Source organism: Eutrigla gurnardus (assembly GCF_963514095.1).
Source record: "Eutrigla gurnardus genome assembly, chromosome: 22".
Taxonomy (NCBI): domain Eukaryota; kingdom Metazoa; phylum Chordata; class Actinopteri; order Perciformes; family Triglidae; genus Eutrigla; species Eutrigla gurnardus.
The window spans coordinates 6,482,759-6,498,500 of NC_139933.1; the positions used below are offsets into that span (position 1 = coordinate 6,482,759).

General features: G+C 42.8%; 3 protein-coding genes across 3 annotated transcripts; 2 read left to right on the plus strand and 1 right to left on the minus strand.

Annotated features, from left to right (window-relative positions):
* Positions 1 to 2,281: 2,281 nt before the first annotated feature.
* On the minus strand, positions 2,282 to 5,079 carry rgrb (retinal G protein coupled receptor b). The gene is made up of 7 exons (XM_084040150.1): positions 4,801 to 5,079; positions 4,488 to 4,644; positions 3,817 to 3,938; positions 3,581 to 3,734; positions 3,356 to 3,473; positions 2,829 to 2,942; positions 2,282 to 2,604 (listed from the first exon to the last, which is right to left on the minus strand). Exons 1-7 carry the CDS (start codon positions 4,874 to 4,876, stop codon positions 2,464 to 2,466), a joined length of 882 nt encoding a protein of 293 aa, XP_083896276.1. The 5' UTR covers positions 4,877 to 5,079; the 3' UTR covers positions 2,282 to 2,463.
* Positions 5,080 to 7,826: 2,747 nt separating this feature from the next.
* Positions 7,827 to 11,325, plus strand: lrit1b (leucine-rich repeat, immunoglobulin-like and transmembrane domains 1b). The gene is made up of 4 exons (XM_084040171.1): positions 7,827 to 8,178; positions 8,573 to 9,033; positions 9,249 to 9,554; positions 9,697 to 11,325. The coding sequence occupies exons 1-4, from the start codon at positions 8,057 to 8,059 to the stop codon at positions 10,779 to 10,781; spliced, it is 1,974 nt and encodes a 657-aa protein (XP_083896297.1). The 5' UTR covers positions 7,827 to 8,056; the 3' UTR covers positions 10,782 to 11,325.
* Positions 11,326 to 12,216: 891 nt separating this feature from the next.
* Positions 12,217 to 14,845, plus strand: LOC311033063 (leucine-rich repeat, immunoglobulin-like domain and transmembrane domain-containing protein 2). The gene is made up of 3 exons (XM_084040238.1): positions 12,217 to 12,462; positions 12,633 to 13,414; positions 13,602 to 14,845. The coding sequence occupies exons 1-3, from the start codon at positions 12,353 to 12,355 to the stop codon at positions 14,387 to 14,389; spliced, it is 1,680 nt and encodes a 559-aa protein (XP_083896364.1). The 5' UTR covers positions 12,217 to 12,352; the 3' UTR covers positions 14,390 to 14,845.
* The last annotated feature ends 897 nt before the right edge of the window (positions 14,846 to 15,742 follow it).

The following is a 15,742-nucleotide window of genomic DNA, read 5'->3' on the forward strand; positions in this document are numbered from 1 at the left end:
TCATTTTTTTAAAACCCCCCCATCTGTCTGTAACCGGCGTTATACACACTCCTGGTTACTATGCATGCACAGACAGTGACACCTTCACCTCACCTTGTGGCTGGATGGTAATCTAATTCCAGACTTAATGAAAAGGGTTGTGGTCCGATTTAGCCACATTTACAATGTGCCGTAAGAAAGCTCACTGAGGCTTGATCTGTCTGTGACATGTTGTCCCCTTTATTCCTGTGTGCTCGTTGCTATTACTGCTGCTTCTATCTACGGCTCCGAACCAAATTAGATCACAAGCACGCAAACACTTGTAATCAGCTGTCAGTCAATGGGACGGCCATTTCCTGGAATGTGATGCTAATCTGTTGGGTTCCTCTCCCTTTCCCCCCCCCCGAGAACAACCCCGATGAGCCGAGGTGGACGAGGAGCACGGAGTTTATGAGGAAGTGCATGATTATGTCCGACGTGTAATACCTGCTAATGAGAAGAGCTTGTTTCATGTGTCAAGGAGACTAAAGAGGCTGCTGCATAACCGCACTCTTGAGTCAGCTTTGGTTTTGTACAAAAACACAGAGGAGCAATCGAGTCGGAACACCCTGGAAATATTGTTGTAATACATGACAATTCATTTCATAAGTATATACTTGTTCTGATTGAGAGAAGGAGTTGATGTAGTCAGAGTGGAATCATCATTTGTGTCGGTTGTTTTTTTTTGTTGAGTACCAGAGGAACTGCCTTGCTCAGCAGAGCTGTGGAAGGTGTTGGATGCGGTGTGGCCAGCTGTAAACACCTGCCACAGAGGACTTGGATTTACAGATTAATTTGTTGTCACAGATAAGAAACACACATTAACCTACCCAGGTAGTAGTATTAGATCTTGACATCGGACACACACATCTGGATATTTCCCCCCAAAGACTGAACTCTCTCTTGGAGGATAACATTTCCTCCTCAATACAGAGGAGCAGTTGGGAAACTCAAAAGTACTTATTTTTTTGGGTTATTATTAAAAAGCTCTATTTTATTTTTGTGAACATACAGTATTGCTGTGGATTGTTGTATTCTATAGGACCTGGAGAAATGTAAGCGTCTCAACTACCCAATGAGGTTAGGATTTTTGTTTTAAAAAACTTCCCCGATTTATGCACTGATCAGTTTTCTTCATTCGTGTAGTTCCTGCATGCTGATAACAGTTCAAATCTAAAAATGTGACGTAAATGCTTTTCTAATTTAAGGAGTCAACAAGTCTTTGGATGGCTCTGGACCTGCGTGAATCCTGCTCATTAGGACCGAGTCCTCCTATATTAAGACATGGTTGCCTGAGACGGTGAGAGGATTTCACCTGCTGACGACTGCTTGGCGAGATCGTCAGTCCCGTCTGAGGTTAGTGTGACACCGACTTATTTCTGGAGTGCTTGCATGCGGCAGCTCAGCTCTGAGATCAGAGTGCTGTCGTGTTTTCTTCTCTTCGCCCTCGCCGACGCCAACACTTGCTATAACCTCACAGAAGGATTGCGTGTCATCTAAGGGAATGGACAAAAATCAGAACAAGACATTGTGTTGCTTGAATTGTCTGATCTGACGTGCCACTGCCAGTGGATGTCCAGCTATGTTACTTCTTATGTCATTCAACCTGCTTTACATTCATTAGATCAATCTTTATTTAAATCTTCCATGATATCTGGTCCCTTCATTAAGTTTTTAATGTACATTACTGTCATTATTCATGTGCAATTTATCTCACCAGAGAGGGCTGAGCTGTTTTTTAACAGTTCAGCACAATGTAAAAAGTGTAAAAACTGCTAAATAATTTCCTTTAATGAAGTCTGAACTAGAAGCCACCATCACATTTTAATGAAGCGCTCCAAGGGGAAGGCAACATGGGATCTGCCACACTGTCTGCCTCTTTGTTTGTCAGTTCATGCATTTAAAGAAGCCGCAACTTTGAAATGAGTTCACTTTGCCTCGGGTGTCGACTGTAATTGCGTAACACAGTGACTGCTCTGCTTTCTGCATATAGAAGTTACGTCACCTCGAACAGGTCCTCCGAATGAAAACACAATGGGTTGATCCGCTTAGTCAATGCGGTGTGAGGAGGAGGCATGTCTGGACGACGGTCAAGAGTAGAAATCGTACTTATAGCAGCACTTTAAAGCAGATGGAGCATACAATGGAAGAGCAGCAGCACAGTGTGTTTATTGGAAGTGGCCCAACGTGGAACGGAGGAGCCGGTCGAAGACAAATTGCTGCAGAAAGAACGCGCTGATTTTGAAAGTTGATAAATTACATGCACGTTTTTGTAGATTTACACAAATCCAGCTCCAGATGTGGAGATCGTCCTGAGTTTCAGCGACTGTCCACATGTGAAAACATACTGTACAGACACACGAGTGGCCCAATGATGTTTACAACGTCAGAAGAGACCGATGACGGTTTGGGATTTTGTGCCAGAACTGTATTGAGTGTCCTTTTTTATCTCGACTTCTTGATAACCGGATCGACGATCTTCTGCCCGGTGAGGAAGTGCCACACACCGCCTCGGTAGAACTCATTTCCAAACGAGTAGAGGAGAGCGTTGAAGAAGGGATTTGTCTTCGCGAGCACTGGGAGCACCTGTGAGCACAACCGAGGACAATGTTTCGTACTTGAGTTCATGAAAACGAAGTAACTGCTGGTATAGGAACACGTTGACTACAACAAATCCCAGCAAAGAAGACAAATGATCAGACCAAGCCGACTGTTTAGCCAGATTAAATAAACGTTCCCATCCTTCCCTTTTCATAATTTTGTCAGTAACTTCTCACGGACTTAGATTGAATGAAAAAAAACATTCTCACCATTCTTAGCTTTGGGGAGACGACCTTCACATTCTCAAAGCAGGCGTAGATGCACATGAGAACGTAGGGGCCCCAGCACATCAGCATTACCCTGAGGGGCACACTGGTGTTGAACTGTGAAACAGAGTTCATTCAGTTAGTGAGGATGTTACACATGCAATGTAGAGTCAATAGAAGGCCGATGGTTTCGTTTTATCGCTATTCAGCTGAAAATAGGAAAATAACATGTCTGTTTTTCCAATATCAGGCTAATTATTCTCTGCCAGAAGAAGAATATTAGCTTTTTCCAAAATCTCACGAGTCGTTTGCACGTTTGTCGGAGAAGTAACTCTGACTCAGCTCCAACACAAACATTAGCATGCTAAGATAGCAGCACCAGTTGTTGTTGCTCCTCGTTATTGTTTAAGTAGATGCAAGGTGGCTCCAAATATTACACACACACACACACACTGTGAGTTCAGGTATAGTAAAAAAGTGCAAATCCAATCGCCAAAATAAAAAAAAAAAGTGAATTTTGGCACATTTACCCTGTGGTGATGGATCTTCTTAAAGTGCTTATGGATGGCATCGTAACACGACAACATGATGAAAGCTGGGAACGCCAGATAAAGCACCACCAGCGTCAGCATGTAGGTCACATAGTCCCTGTTGGAAGGAGATGCATAGGGAAATAAGATCTGCATTCTAGTGTGGATGTGTCATGGTTTTTCCTGAGTATAGACATATAGATATGAACTGATTCTCAACTCTACCTGTCCCCTCTGGTGTAGTCCAGCGTGCAGCAAGTCTTCATCGGCTCAAAGTCATAGACGCCCCATCCCATGAGAGGAACAGCGGCCCAGAAGATGGAAAGGATCCAGATGATCCCGCTCATCGTCAGAGTCGTGCTCCAGAAGAGCTTCTGTCCTGCACGTGTAAATGAGATGGGTTTATGCAGGTATGTCTTATAGATTACACTGGTGCAGTACTGGTGATATGTTGGACTCACTGGTGCAGTACTGGTGATATCTGTCCCAAGCGAGCGCAGCCATGAAACTGATGGATGCCAGGACCGATATCATGCCCTGAAAACCATGAAAGGCGCATCCCTCTTGACCGAATGGCCAATATCTAGAAAAGACGGCAAAACTTAGATCATAATCCAGCTGCAGAGAAATACTGCCAACACATAATTTCACATTATTTTTATATAAGACTACAAAAGCATGTTGGTTATATTTGAAAAACACAGCGTTTACAAAATAAAAATTTTTTTTCTTGATGCAGTTGAGTCAGATTAACCCAAAAAAAGTATTTATTATTCAACTTTTTCTGATGTGAAGCTTAATTTGATTAAATAAATGTGTTTAATCACCTACATAGGGGATGAAATAATGGGGATCAATAGGGGCCGTGCTGACGATGCTCAGGTTGGAAACTGCTGAATAAAATACATCGTTTTTCTTTTTTAAATGTTGCTACGTTTCAGTTAAGATTGTGTTAGATAACTTTCAATAGATCCGCTTGATAAATCTGAACTTTACACACTGAAATAAAGTGGATTATGAACCTCAAAGGCTTATTCAGACTGAATACTAAACTTTTGCTCGACTGCCAAAAGAAATGCAGTTTAAAAAAAACAAACAAGGCCTGCGGAAGGAAATGAACTGTGTTTGATACCTGAGGTAGCTGGCATACGCCGCTGTGAGGCCATTAATATTCAAACAGATGTCAGCCACAGCCAGGTTGAACACAAAGAAGTTGCTGGGAGTCCTCATCTCCTTCACGGTGAGGAAAGACACGATGCTGATGGCGTTGAGGAAGAATCCAAGCAGGCCTGGAAGGGAATAAAGAGGAGAAATGTTGCTTTAATTTAATTTAATTTAATTTAATCAGCTCAAAAACCAGGAAAAACTGAGAAAGCATTGGTGACGTTTCAGAGTGAACTGTCCCTTTAAATCTCCGATCTTCCGGTGTGCTCGGGTTCACTTACCCCCAACTAGAAGCGCCGAGCCGAACGTGAACATGTCAAAGTCCGTGAAGCCCTCCGGTAATGTGTACGTCGCCATGTTGAGACGCAACCCCAGAAAAGACGAGTCCTCTTCCCGCTGCGTATAGCTCACCCAACGGCCTCCCAAACACAGACGACGCCTTATAAAGGCTCTTTCACGTGGAAAGGCACAAAGAGACTAATCTGAGTAAAACCCCCCTTTTTGAAATCCCCAGAGGAATGTCCTAACGAGCAGACTTCCTTCAAACGTCCTGCGACTTTACGCTGCGCAACTCGTTGATGTGATTTTGTCAATTTCAGAGCATGTATGACTCCTGTAGGAAACCTTCTGCCCCCTCAAACCCCTTTAGGGTGACTCCACTCAGCTGACTCTGGTGATAAGGAGAGCAAGGCAACATGGGAACTGTTGTTTTTCACCAAAGTTAATTAATTGGCTGATTTTTAGATAGTGTTAATGAATATACTCAACACTGGGTCAAATAGCTGCTTTATTTCAAATATGAAAATTGCTATTTCTGAAATAAAGAGGCTGTGGTGGATAATATTGCTCACTTTTGTGGCATATTGTCTGTACCATGTGATTTTTTTTTTAATCAATAAACCTGACTTGACTAATCAAGTTCAGGGAAATCTTTCAAATCACATCCTCATTATTGAACTTTTCTTGACTTGATCCCTTGAATATGGACAGAACCCGCCAAACTCTTGGACTTTGAGTTATGTTTTGATTTTCAAAATTCTTCCACGGTAAAATGTAAAAATTCTGAATACACTTACTTTTATTTAAAGTGCCTACATGTATGTGTACACACACATTCCCATACAAGTGTACAGGAACCTTCAAGACTCTAGTTTTCAGCTTTCTCCCTTAAGAACAAAACTAAAAACTTCCTTGGATCAGCACGTAAAGTCAAAGTCATATCAGAGAAACACCATCTCTTCTTTTATTTGGACCCAAACTCAAAAGCTGGTGGTTCTCGTTCTCTTTTACATTTACATTTAAGGCATTTAGCAGACATTTAGCATGCATTTAGCATTTAGCTTTTATTGGTGTGAGGATGTGTAAGTTAAGATTCTGACGGAAGTCTAGAAAGCTGCTATATAAATGCATGTCTGTTTACCGTCAGCCACATTGAGTGTGAAAGGTCAAAAAGAAGTCTGTGAAAGCATCAGGACCTCATTTTCTCATTAATCCGTTGACCAAAATAACCCTAAAAAAAAACAAGGGCGGCAGTGAAGTGACCCTTCGCAGCAGCCTGAACATTTTAAAAATGTAACATTTGGGGCCGAGTCTGATTGCACCACTAATCTGCTCACAGATTACCACAAACTCATTAACTATGAAGTAATGACATGTCCCAATAGACCAAATAATACCCCTTTTTTTTCAAACGGCCCATATTGACCGGACAGAAATCATCACTTCCATCACCAACGCACTGGGTTGATCAACTGGAATAGATCGTAAACTTGTTAAATGAACTCTTAACCACCTCACAGCATCGTCACAGCTCTAGATCAAACGTTAAATTATGCTTTGAGCACTACGATACAAAAAGACTTGCAACGTTGTGTTGCAAATTGAACACATTTCTACTCCCTTTTATAAACTTACGGGCTTTTAAAAGGAAGAAATCAGGATCTCATTTAACTTCTTGATTAATATCATCTTGAGAGACGAGCCACAAATGAAAATCAAAGGGAAATCAAACCCCTGAATGTAACCGACCTGAATCTGTAATATTTCTTTCTCCAAGGTGTTTGCCCCTTGCAGCGGTTACACATTAAAGCATTAGCAGCGTCATAATCTGCTGGTTTTGCAATGAAACAAAGGTTTCACTGTTGAAATTGCCTTCCTATCGGCACACAGGGCAAAAAAACCCTGAAAAATGTAGTGTACTAGAAGTACTGTAGTAGATGTTTCAGGTATAGGGCTCTGCTTTATACACACAACCATTCAGAAGGAGATGCATTCCACTATATCCGATTCAAGATACACATTTATAATTTAGTATGATGAGTTGTATTTACTTAGGGTACACTTGCTTCAGAGGGTTTTACAATCTGTATAATACCCACTTGTTAAGCATTTTGTCAAATTTAATTTCATCATTGTACCACTTGTGCCAAATATGGGCATTTTCAATAATTTTACCCTGACAGGGTCATAGAGGAACATTTATTTGTGCAAACACATTTTCCCGAGACCTTAACCCTGCTGAAGGTAAATGGAACAAAGTTGTATTAATAAGAGAGATGACTGGATTAAAGGATTTGAAATCCCGCCGGACAGCCGTGTCTTTAAACCTCTGCACCTGTGATAACCCCTCAGACTGACAACACATCTGACATCTCCAAAGTGTGTCACACACAAAATAAGAACATGTTCAGGACGCTACTGAAAATTACTACTAAATACAGTATGATATAATAGGAATCTTTAAAAAAAATGGAGATTATTCTCACATATTTCATTGATTTCTTTGAAGTTGTAGAAGGGATTGTTTGACATTCACACCCATAAATCAAGTGCACGTGGTTACATAATGTTGCCATTTGAAGTTTGGATGCATTAACAAGAGTGTGAGTAACATAATGCACTAAATGCCTGTAGTGACTCTCCACCGCCATCTAGTGGCCATGTGTTGCTAAAGTTCTAGCCATCATGCAAACCACAGTAAATGTATTAAATTAGATTACACAATGCAGGGACAGGCTAACCGAGCAAGAATATACATTTAGGGAAATATCTGGCAGTATATGATGAGACTTGGCATTACAATATTTAGACGAATAAATGCAATTAAAAACTAAAATCTATTATTTTATATATATGTCGGGGGAATTCCTCATGTTAAAAATACTTCTATGTAAAAAAGAGTTATCAAACATTCACGATGTATAAAATGTATATGTTTGTTCACCTGCAAACTTCATTTAGGTGTGTTGTGTCTATAATTAACCATCCAATTAACTATTGAAAACTATTCAAAGTAAAAAAAAACTATGCAGCCTATCAGCTTCCAGGAGGCGATGCCCTAATCGTGTGAATGAAAATAACCCAAGTCCTTTACTAATCCCTGCCTATCCTTTTTATCTCAGGACTCAGAGCAGCCGGAGCAGTATGGAGCTGAGCGCCTGCAGACGACCACGATGCGTCCGATGCCCCGTTAAACGCGACTTGTAGTCATCTTTGAATCGTAGCTGCATAGCGTTTAGGAGCTTGCAGGAGGGAAAAATGAGTCGACATTTCCCAGCTGCTCTCTGTTTGGCTTTAGTTTTTCTTCCTTTGCTGAGCAGTTCGTGTCCTGCACAATGCAGCTGCTTCTTCCACAAGTTAAGCGACGGATCCAAAGCGAGGTAAACATGCTCATTTATTCAATTACACCTTATTGTCTGTTGTTGTTGTTGTGTGTTCTCAGTATTCTACATGTGTGTTCTATCTTGTCATTTTTTTTTATCTTGCGTGCAAAAGTGATCTTTACTGCAGCTTCTGCTCAGTCACTGTAGAGTGGAGGATTAACATGGAGTTGCCCTTTAATCTGCTTTGCTTGTTACTGAACAATAGATGACTATGTTTTTCTCAAATAAATGCTCAACTGTGTTTTATTTTTACGTCAAATAAAAGCAGATTATATATTTTTTGTTATTTAATCCACTCTAACAAAGCCCATTTGAATGCAGCTTTAATATCGCTCCTCCATGTCACGTAATAAATGATCACATTTTTGCCCTTTTTTTTCATTTCTTGCAGGAGTGTACTTTGCAATGATCCAGAGATCACCGTGGTTCCTCCAAATTTCCCCACCGACACGTCAAAGTTGCGCATTGAGAAGACGGCAATCACTCGGATCTCAAGCGACAACTTCCACTACCTCAACAGCCTGGAGTTTCTGTGGATGTCCTTCAATTCCCTGAATTCGCTGAATGTTGACAGCTTCCGGGGCCTTAACAACCTGGACGAGCTCCGGCTGGACGGCAACTCCCTCACCGCCTTCCCCTGGGAGTCTCTGACTGACACGCCGAACCTGAGGCTCCTTGACCTGCACAACAACAAGATCTCCTCCATCCCCGCCGACGCCACCACCTATATCAAGAACCTCACCTATCTGGACTTATCCAGCAACACTCTGACAACCGTTCCCGCCGACGTTCTCACAATGTGGCTGAGTGTTAAGCCACCTCATGACACCGATTCCTCCAAACTAATTCTCGGTGAGGATCAAGCTGTGGCATATTAGGTTACCAGAACATACTCTTTTTTTAAGCTGCCTTGCATGACGACCACTCCTTTGACACCATTTAAAACGGGGGATTAGTCCAATTATAGTTATTGTGTGCGTGTGTCCAGTTGAGAGACTAATTCATTGGTCTTAAAGTGACTCTCGGTGTAGTGACAGTGTCTTTCTCACACCCGATTTCCTGTGCAGGTCTCCACGACAACCCGTGGCTGTGCGACTGTCGGCTCTACGATCTGGTCCAGTTTCAGAAATCCCCGTCGTCGTCCGTGGCCCTCATCGACCCCAGGCTGAGGTGCGCCGATCCGGAGAGCTTGTCCGGGGTCCTGTTCACCGAAGCGGAGCTGCAGAGGTGCCAGGGCCCTCGGGTGCACACGGCCGTGGCCCGCGTGCGAAGTTCGCTGGGCAACAACGTCCTGCTGCGCTGCGGCACAGTCGGCGTCCCGATTCCCGAGCTGACCTGGAGCCGCGCTGACGGCAAGAAACTGAACGGCACAGGTGAGTTCTGCAGTACGAACTCCAGATGTGTGGATTAGAAGATTTTCTATTCCAAGTCAAAGCGTCAACGAGGTTAAAGTCATTCCTTTTGTTCTAATCTGTTTAACTAGTTTGTGGGCGTCTGCTTTTTTTAATTTCACAGTTCAGGAAGAGATTTCAAAGGAGGGCATCATTTGGTCGATTCTGAGCGTGCCTGCAGTCGCCTACCGGGATTCTGGGAAATACATGTGCAAAGCCACCAACTTTGTGGGCACCACAGACGCCATCATCTCGTTGGTGATCACAGATTCCTTGCGGTCAGAGGAAGCAGGTCCACCACCTGCTTCCTCTGCCTCTAAGAAAACCAGAGGGAAGAAACCCACTGGCATTGGAAGGGCGGCATACCAGGAGAAACTCATCGCCAGATACGTTCCTCCGCCAACCACCACGTCTGCCCAACCCATCATTGAACGTCTCAATGGCAAAGGCGTGACGGGGAAGTACGAGATCGAGAGCTACAGCGTCTCTGACAGTGTCCCCAAGAGAAGGGGCAAGGCCCTGGACCCTGAAAAGCCGGCGGAGGTGGAGGTGGGTGCTCTGGGCAACTTGGCAGCCAACGCCTCATCCTTACAGCAAGCCCCGGAGAAAAGGGTAGTGCGTTCGGTGAAAGTGATTGGCGACACCGACCATACGGTCTCTCTGAACTGGCGGGCACCCACAGCCACGAACACCACAGAGTTCAGCGTCCTATATGCTGTGTTTGGTGAGAGAGACATGCGTCGGGTCAACGTAGGTGCCGGGAAGAACCGAATCACCATCGAAGGCCTTGTGCCGAAGACAAAATACATCGCTTGCGTTTGCGTCAAAGGCCTGATCCCGAAAAAGGAGCAGTGTGTGATCTTCTCGACGGACGAGGCGGCCAGCGCCAGTGGCACCCAGAAACTCATTAATGTGGTGGTGATAACTGTGGCGTGTGTGATCGCCGTCCCCCTGACACTGATTGTGTGCTGCGGGGCTCTAAAGAAGCGTTGCCAAAAGCTGCTGGGGCGGGGGCATTCCAAGGAAATGCAGGACTCGTACGTCACGTTCGAGACCCTGGCCCCCGGAGTCAAAACCAAAGGGATGGAGGGCGAGTATCTGGCCAGGATGAATCCTGACGAATCCAACAGGTTGCTCTCGGCAAGGTCCAGTGTTGACTCGGAGGCCACAGCCAGGACTGAGGGGCCACCTAACGAGTACTTCTGCTAAACCAAACGAATGCCTCGAACCTCCAGAGGACGCACTTTGTTTTTTCTTTTCAGTGATTTGATGACTCAGAGACTTTAAAGACTGAGGACACTGATAATGTCAGCGTTGGATGTATGAAGTTGCTTTACAGCCTTGTGGGAATAAAAACCATCATTCATTTGGTGGACAGCAAAAAAAGGGAAATATACACAATGACACGGTTTCAGTATTAATAACAGTAAATGTGTAAAAATATCCTTTTTTAATTTATCATGCACTTTTAAGGTGATGTTTTTTTGAGGAAAAATGAGGAAAAAATTAGGAAAATGTTGCCCTAAACTGTATAAAAACCCAATTCAATGTAACCTCTGCATTGTGTTAAAATCTGTACTTAAAACAGTATTTAGAAAAAAATTATGAACCAGCAGTTATTAGTCTGTTTTGTATGTCGGTATGATGTTAATGTGCCAGGCTTACCGTTGGGTCAAAAACAGACTCAAATACAGTAGGCCTACATTTTCTAATGTGTAAATATTTGTGACCTGAAATATATGTGTATGTATGAATGTACTGTAAAAAAAATAAATCTTTTTTATATTGATATATGCTCTCAAGGTTTTTTGTATTTGTATGTGTATGATGCAGAAGGCTAACATATGGAAATGTGCTTGCAGTAGTCGATGCGTGAGCTGGATCAGGATAAATTACATAATAGGTTTTTACCCTTTAAATGGCAATTTTGTGTTTTAGGCTCTGATCATAAACATTATACCTGCTTAACATGCTTGTTAGCATCGTCATTGTGGGCATGTTAGCATGCTAACGGTAGCTAAAAAGCACCTGACAGCCTCACAGAGCAGCTAGCATCTCTCTTCAGATAAAGATTTAGGGTATAAATGATTCAAATCAAGAGCCTAGAACAGTCTTGCATGCAGTATTTCAATTAATAAAAATGCTGAATCAACTTCTGTTGTTGTCCCTCCAGGTAAAATATATACAAATCATCAATATCGATATCCTTGATTTAACACTTGTCAGTTAATTGGGACATTTCCTACAATACCCAATGTCTGATTTATTTTGAAACTAAAGTACTGTAGATGTCTGTTTTCACACTTGCATTATATGCTCATTGAACAACCTGAGGGACAACCAATGTTGGGCTTATTGAGGTCAGATTACAGTCCTCTCCAGACATCTGTCCCTCTGTCTCTGTGCAGCCCTCCCTCTCTGCGCCGCTAAGCCCGACGGTCTCCGGCCCACTTAATACAGATGGCCCTCCTGTCATGACGATGCCTGCGCTCTGGCGGAGGACGGATAAATTAAATTAAACTGATGCAAGGCAGTTTGGGGTCATACCTAAAAGTAAGACCGCAATGTCAGCTCACTGAATTGATCGCACAGTGTTTTTGTGCTTTCTGACAGTGTTTTCTAAAAGTGGACCACGGCTGCAAATACACCCTACCACTGTGTGTCTCGCATGTCACTAGGTGTCTTAAGTGTTACGTCAAGGAAGATTAAACTAATAGGCTTTCTTCCATGCAACCCGTGTCCTGTCCTCACAGGCCCATTTCACATGCTCCTCCAGGAATATGGACGCCTTTTCTGTCACATTACGTATCGCTTTGGTGTTTTATCTCGTCACTCCCGGATCGTCCACTTGTCTGACCGGCTGCTCCTGCACAGATGACCACTTGGGAAGGTAAGTGACTCACTGGAAACTCTTAAAAGTAGGAGTGTGAGGTAGTCGTGCTGTGTTGAATGTACCGTAATCAAATTGTTCTCAAACCTACAAACACTATCCATAAATTTGCAGTGTTGAGATACAGTATGCACTTTGCTTGCCTGAACGTATCTCGTCTGTCCATATAGGTCTTTACTTTGTATGGAAACCTCCATGGGACAAATACCAGAGGACATCCCACACGATTTCACAAAAATCCGTATTGAAAACTGTCACTTGACCGAGTTACCTCGAGGCTCTTTCTCTAACGTTAGTGACTTGGAGTTCCTCTGGCTGAACTTCAACGAGATCTCCCTGATGAACATCAAAAGCCTGGACGGGCTAGCCAACCTGACTGAGCTCAGGCTGCAAGGGAACAAGCTCACTTCGGTGACGTGGACGGCGTTTCAGGACACGCCGAAACTGAAGATTTTGGACCTGAAGCACAATCGGCTGGACGTCTTGCCCGAGCACGCTCTCAGACACTTACCCGCCCTGACCTACTTAGATCTATCCTTCAATCAACTTAGCATCATATCAAAAGATGTCTTCATGAATTGGCCTCTTTACCAAACAGCGGAGAAAGTGTGGGGGAAGGAAGGGCTGGTCTCAAATGTGGTTCTGGCCCTGCACGACAACCCCTGGTTGTGCGATTGCCGCCTCAAAGGCTTCGTCGAATTCATCCGGGTGGTCAGCCCTCCCATCATCCTCATGAACTCGTATCTGATGTGCTTGGGCCCCGCCTCCAAAGCAGACAAGTTTTTCCACGACGTCCAGTTAAAAACATGCATGAAGCCGGTGGCCTCTGCCCCAGAGACTAATATCACTCTACCTCTCGGAGCAAATGCAACGCTCACATGCTTTGCTCAGGCCAGACCAGGCCCAACCATTCAGTGGATGTACACTCTGAAGATTATCAGAGGATTTGCTGGTAAGATTTTTTTTATTTTCCATTAAACTGCTGTGAACCTGCTCTGGAAGCACTTACCGTGGTATATGTTGAACTTTCAGGCTGCAGGCTTAATGAGAACATACAGGAACAATACTGTGTGTTTTGAGTGTTGCCTTGCTATGTCTTTATTCGATGTAAACAAAAATTCTCTGATTTCTTCTTGCAGTTACAGAGACTCATATAGACGAGGAGACCGTCAGCTCCCAGCTGGTGATCCCATCTCTCCACCTGGCAGACCGAGGACTTTACACCTGCATGGCCAACAACTTCATCGGCAGCTCCTTCGTCAGCATCACGGTTAACGCCAGCTCCTCCGACTCCTCCGCTCCTCTCCCTCCACCCGTCCCCATGGTGTCGTCCGATGAGAACGCCCACATCGACATCCGCATCAGCAAGCAGACGGTGTACGGTATCACCCTAGAGTGGTACGCGGCAACGGACAACCCAGCAGAAACCTGGTTCACCATCCACTTTGGCAAATACGATTCAGCCAAAAAGGAGATGATCTACATCGGGCCCGGCATCAACAGCTACTCCGTCAGCGACCTGCTTCCCGCCACGAAATACGAGGTGTGCGTGACCCTGAAGAACCATCCTCCGAGGGAAGGCCAATGCATCGTGTTCGTGACAGGAAGTGACATCAGTGAGCTGGAGCAAAGAGAGAGACTCATCCACATTATTGTCATCGTGTGCGCCATGGTGCTGGCGGTGCCGGCCGGGATGTTCGCCTGCACGACGGAGGCTCGGTTCAGTTGCGTGGATCGCTGCGTGAATCTGTGGAAGAAGCGCAGGCTGCGTGGACAGAACCTGCAGGGTGCGGACAGGCAGGGCACCTTCGACAGCCTGCAGGCTGCCAGCGACGAAGGCCTGTGCAGGAGCTCGGAGGAAAAGCCGAAAAAGAGGCGGAAGTCTGAGGATAGGTGCAAGGGAGGAAGTGCAGCTCATCTGTACTAGCATCAAGTCGAACGTACATCCATGTGTATTTGTAAATAATGTCAGCGTGCTTCTCATGTGTTATTACACTGGAGTCACAGAGCAAATCATTCATTTTTTAGAAAAATAGAGAAATATTTGAAAATACTTCTGAAGGTATTTCCAGAAGGCTCAGAGGAGCTATTACTACTATCTTAGTAGTAATAGTAAATATATATCTCATGCTACCAGCTCAGTGGAGATGCCATTATTTCTTATTACAACTGTGTTAATAAACATGTACAGAAATAAGTTTTGTGATAAAAATGCATTTCATATATTTTTTTCTTAAAGTTTTGATACTGAATGCAACAAATCCTGAAATGTAAATAATAAATATTTTGTATAATTCTTGCTTGTCAACTTCACCAAACAAAATTGTAATTGTGTAGGAGATTTGAATCCACTTTTTATTGAAAGAATATATATATATATATATTTTTTTTTGTACAAATCTGCTGTCTTGTAACGGAATTAAATTATGTTTGATGTGGATTAAAGAGGAGTCAGAGATGAATGCTGAGACATACTGTGATTTTTTTTAGCACAATCACACAGAGGATTTGTTACATAAGCAGTGTTTTTTCCGTGCATTTATACATACACTCATAAGCAGATTACAGTGATTTTCTATCTGAATCCTAGTCAGCAGGACATGATATTTCTATTTAATGACAGCTCAGAGCTTACTGTATGTCTGAAGGCAAATAGAGGATGTTTTCTTTTTACATAAAAGCAAATAAACATCCTCAAATATTTGTATATGATGCAAATTTGTTTTAGTGTTTTTGGATTTTAAATGTTATAAAATCATAAAAGAAGTCATAATATAGTATGTCGAAAAAAATCATAAAAAACGTCATAGTATGGTGTTGAAAAACAAGTAATAAAAAAAGAATAGTATGTTGAAAAAAGTAAAAAAAACTGTCATAATATAGTATGTCGAAAAAAAACATAAAACCATCAAGTTATACTATAGTATGTTGAAACAAGTCCTAAAAATCCATGCTATTGTATGCCTAGTATAACATGTAAAAGAAATCACCAAAAAGTCATAGTATAGCATGTCGAAAAAAATCACAAAAAAGTCATAGTATAGCATGTGGAAAAAAAATCATAAAAAAGTCATACTATAACATGTCGAAAAAACTCGCAAAAAAGTCATACTATAACATGTTGAAAAAAAGTCACAAAAAAGTCCTAGTATAACATGTAAAAAAAATCACCATAGTAATCACTATACTATGACTTTTTTGTGATTTTTTTTCCGACATGTTATAGTATGACTTTTTTGCGATTTTTCGACATGTTATAGTATGACTTTTTTATGATTTT

What these genes read in the sequence shown, in the direction of transcription:
- LOC311033063 (XM_084040238.1), top strand. Translation starts at nt 12,353, where the DNA reads ATGGACGCCTTTTCTGTCACATTACGTATCGCTTTGGTGTTTTATCTC. An exon ending in ACAGATGACCACTTGGGAAG is followed by an intron (nt 12,463 to 12,632) that starts GTAAGTGACTCA and finishes CTGTCCATATAG; the next exon opens with GTCTTTACTTTGTATGGAAA. An exon ending in GATTATCAGAGGATTTGCTG is followed by an intron (nt 13,415 to 13,601) that starts GTAAGATTTTTT and finishes TTCTTCTTGCAG; the next exon opens with TTACAGAGACTCATATAGAC.
- rgrb (XM_084040150.1), bottom strand. Translation starts at nt 4,876, where the DNA reads ATGGCGACGTACACATTACCGGAGGGCTTCACGGACTTTGACATGTTC. An exon ending in GCGTATGCCAGCTACCTCAG is followed by an intron (nt 3,939 to 4,487) that starts GTATCAAACACA and finishes CGTCTTTTCTAG; the next exon opens with ATATTGGCCATTCGGTCAAG. An exon ending in AGAAGATCCATCACCACAGG is followed by an intron (nt 2,943 to 3,355) that starts GTAAATGTGCCA and finishes TCTGTTTCACAG; the next exon opens with TTCAACACCAGTGTGCCCCT.
- lrit1b (XM_084040171.1), top strand. Translation starts at nt 8,057, where the DNA reads ATGAGTCGACATTTCCCAGCTGCTCTCTGTTTGGCTTTAGTTTTTCTT. An exon ending in AGCGACGGATCCAAAGCGAG is followed by an intron (nt 8,179 to 8,572) that starts GTAAACATGCTC and finishes CATTTCTTGCAG; the next exon opens with GAGTGTACTTTGCAATGATC. An exon ending in CAAGAAACTGAACGGCACAG is followed by an intron (nt 9,555 to 9,696) that starts GTGAGTTCTGCA and finishes TTAATTTCACAG; the next exon opens with TTCAGGAAGAGATTTCAAAG.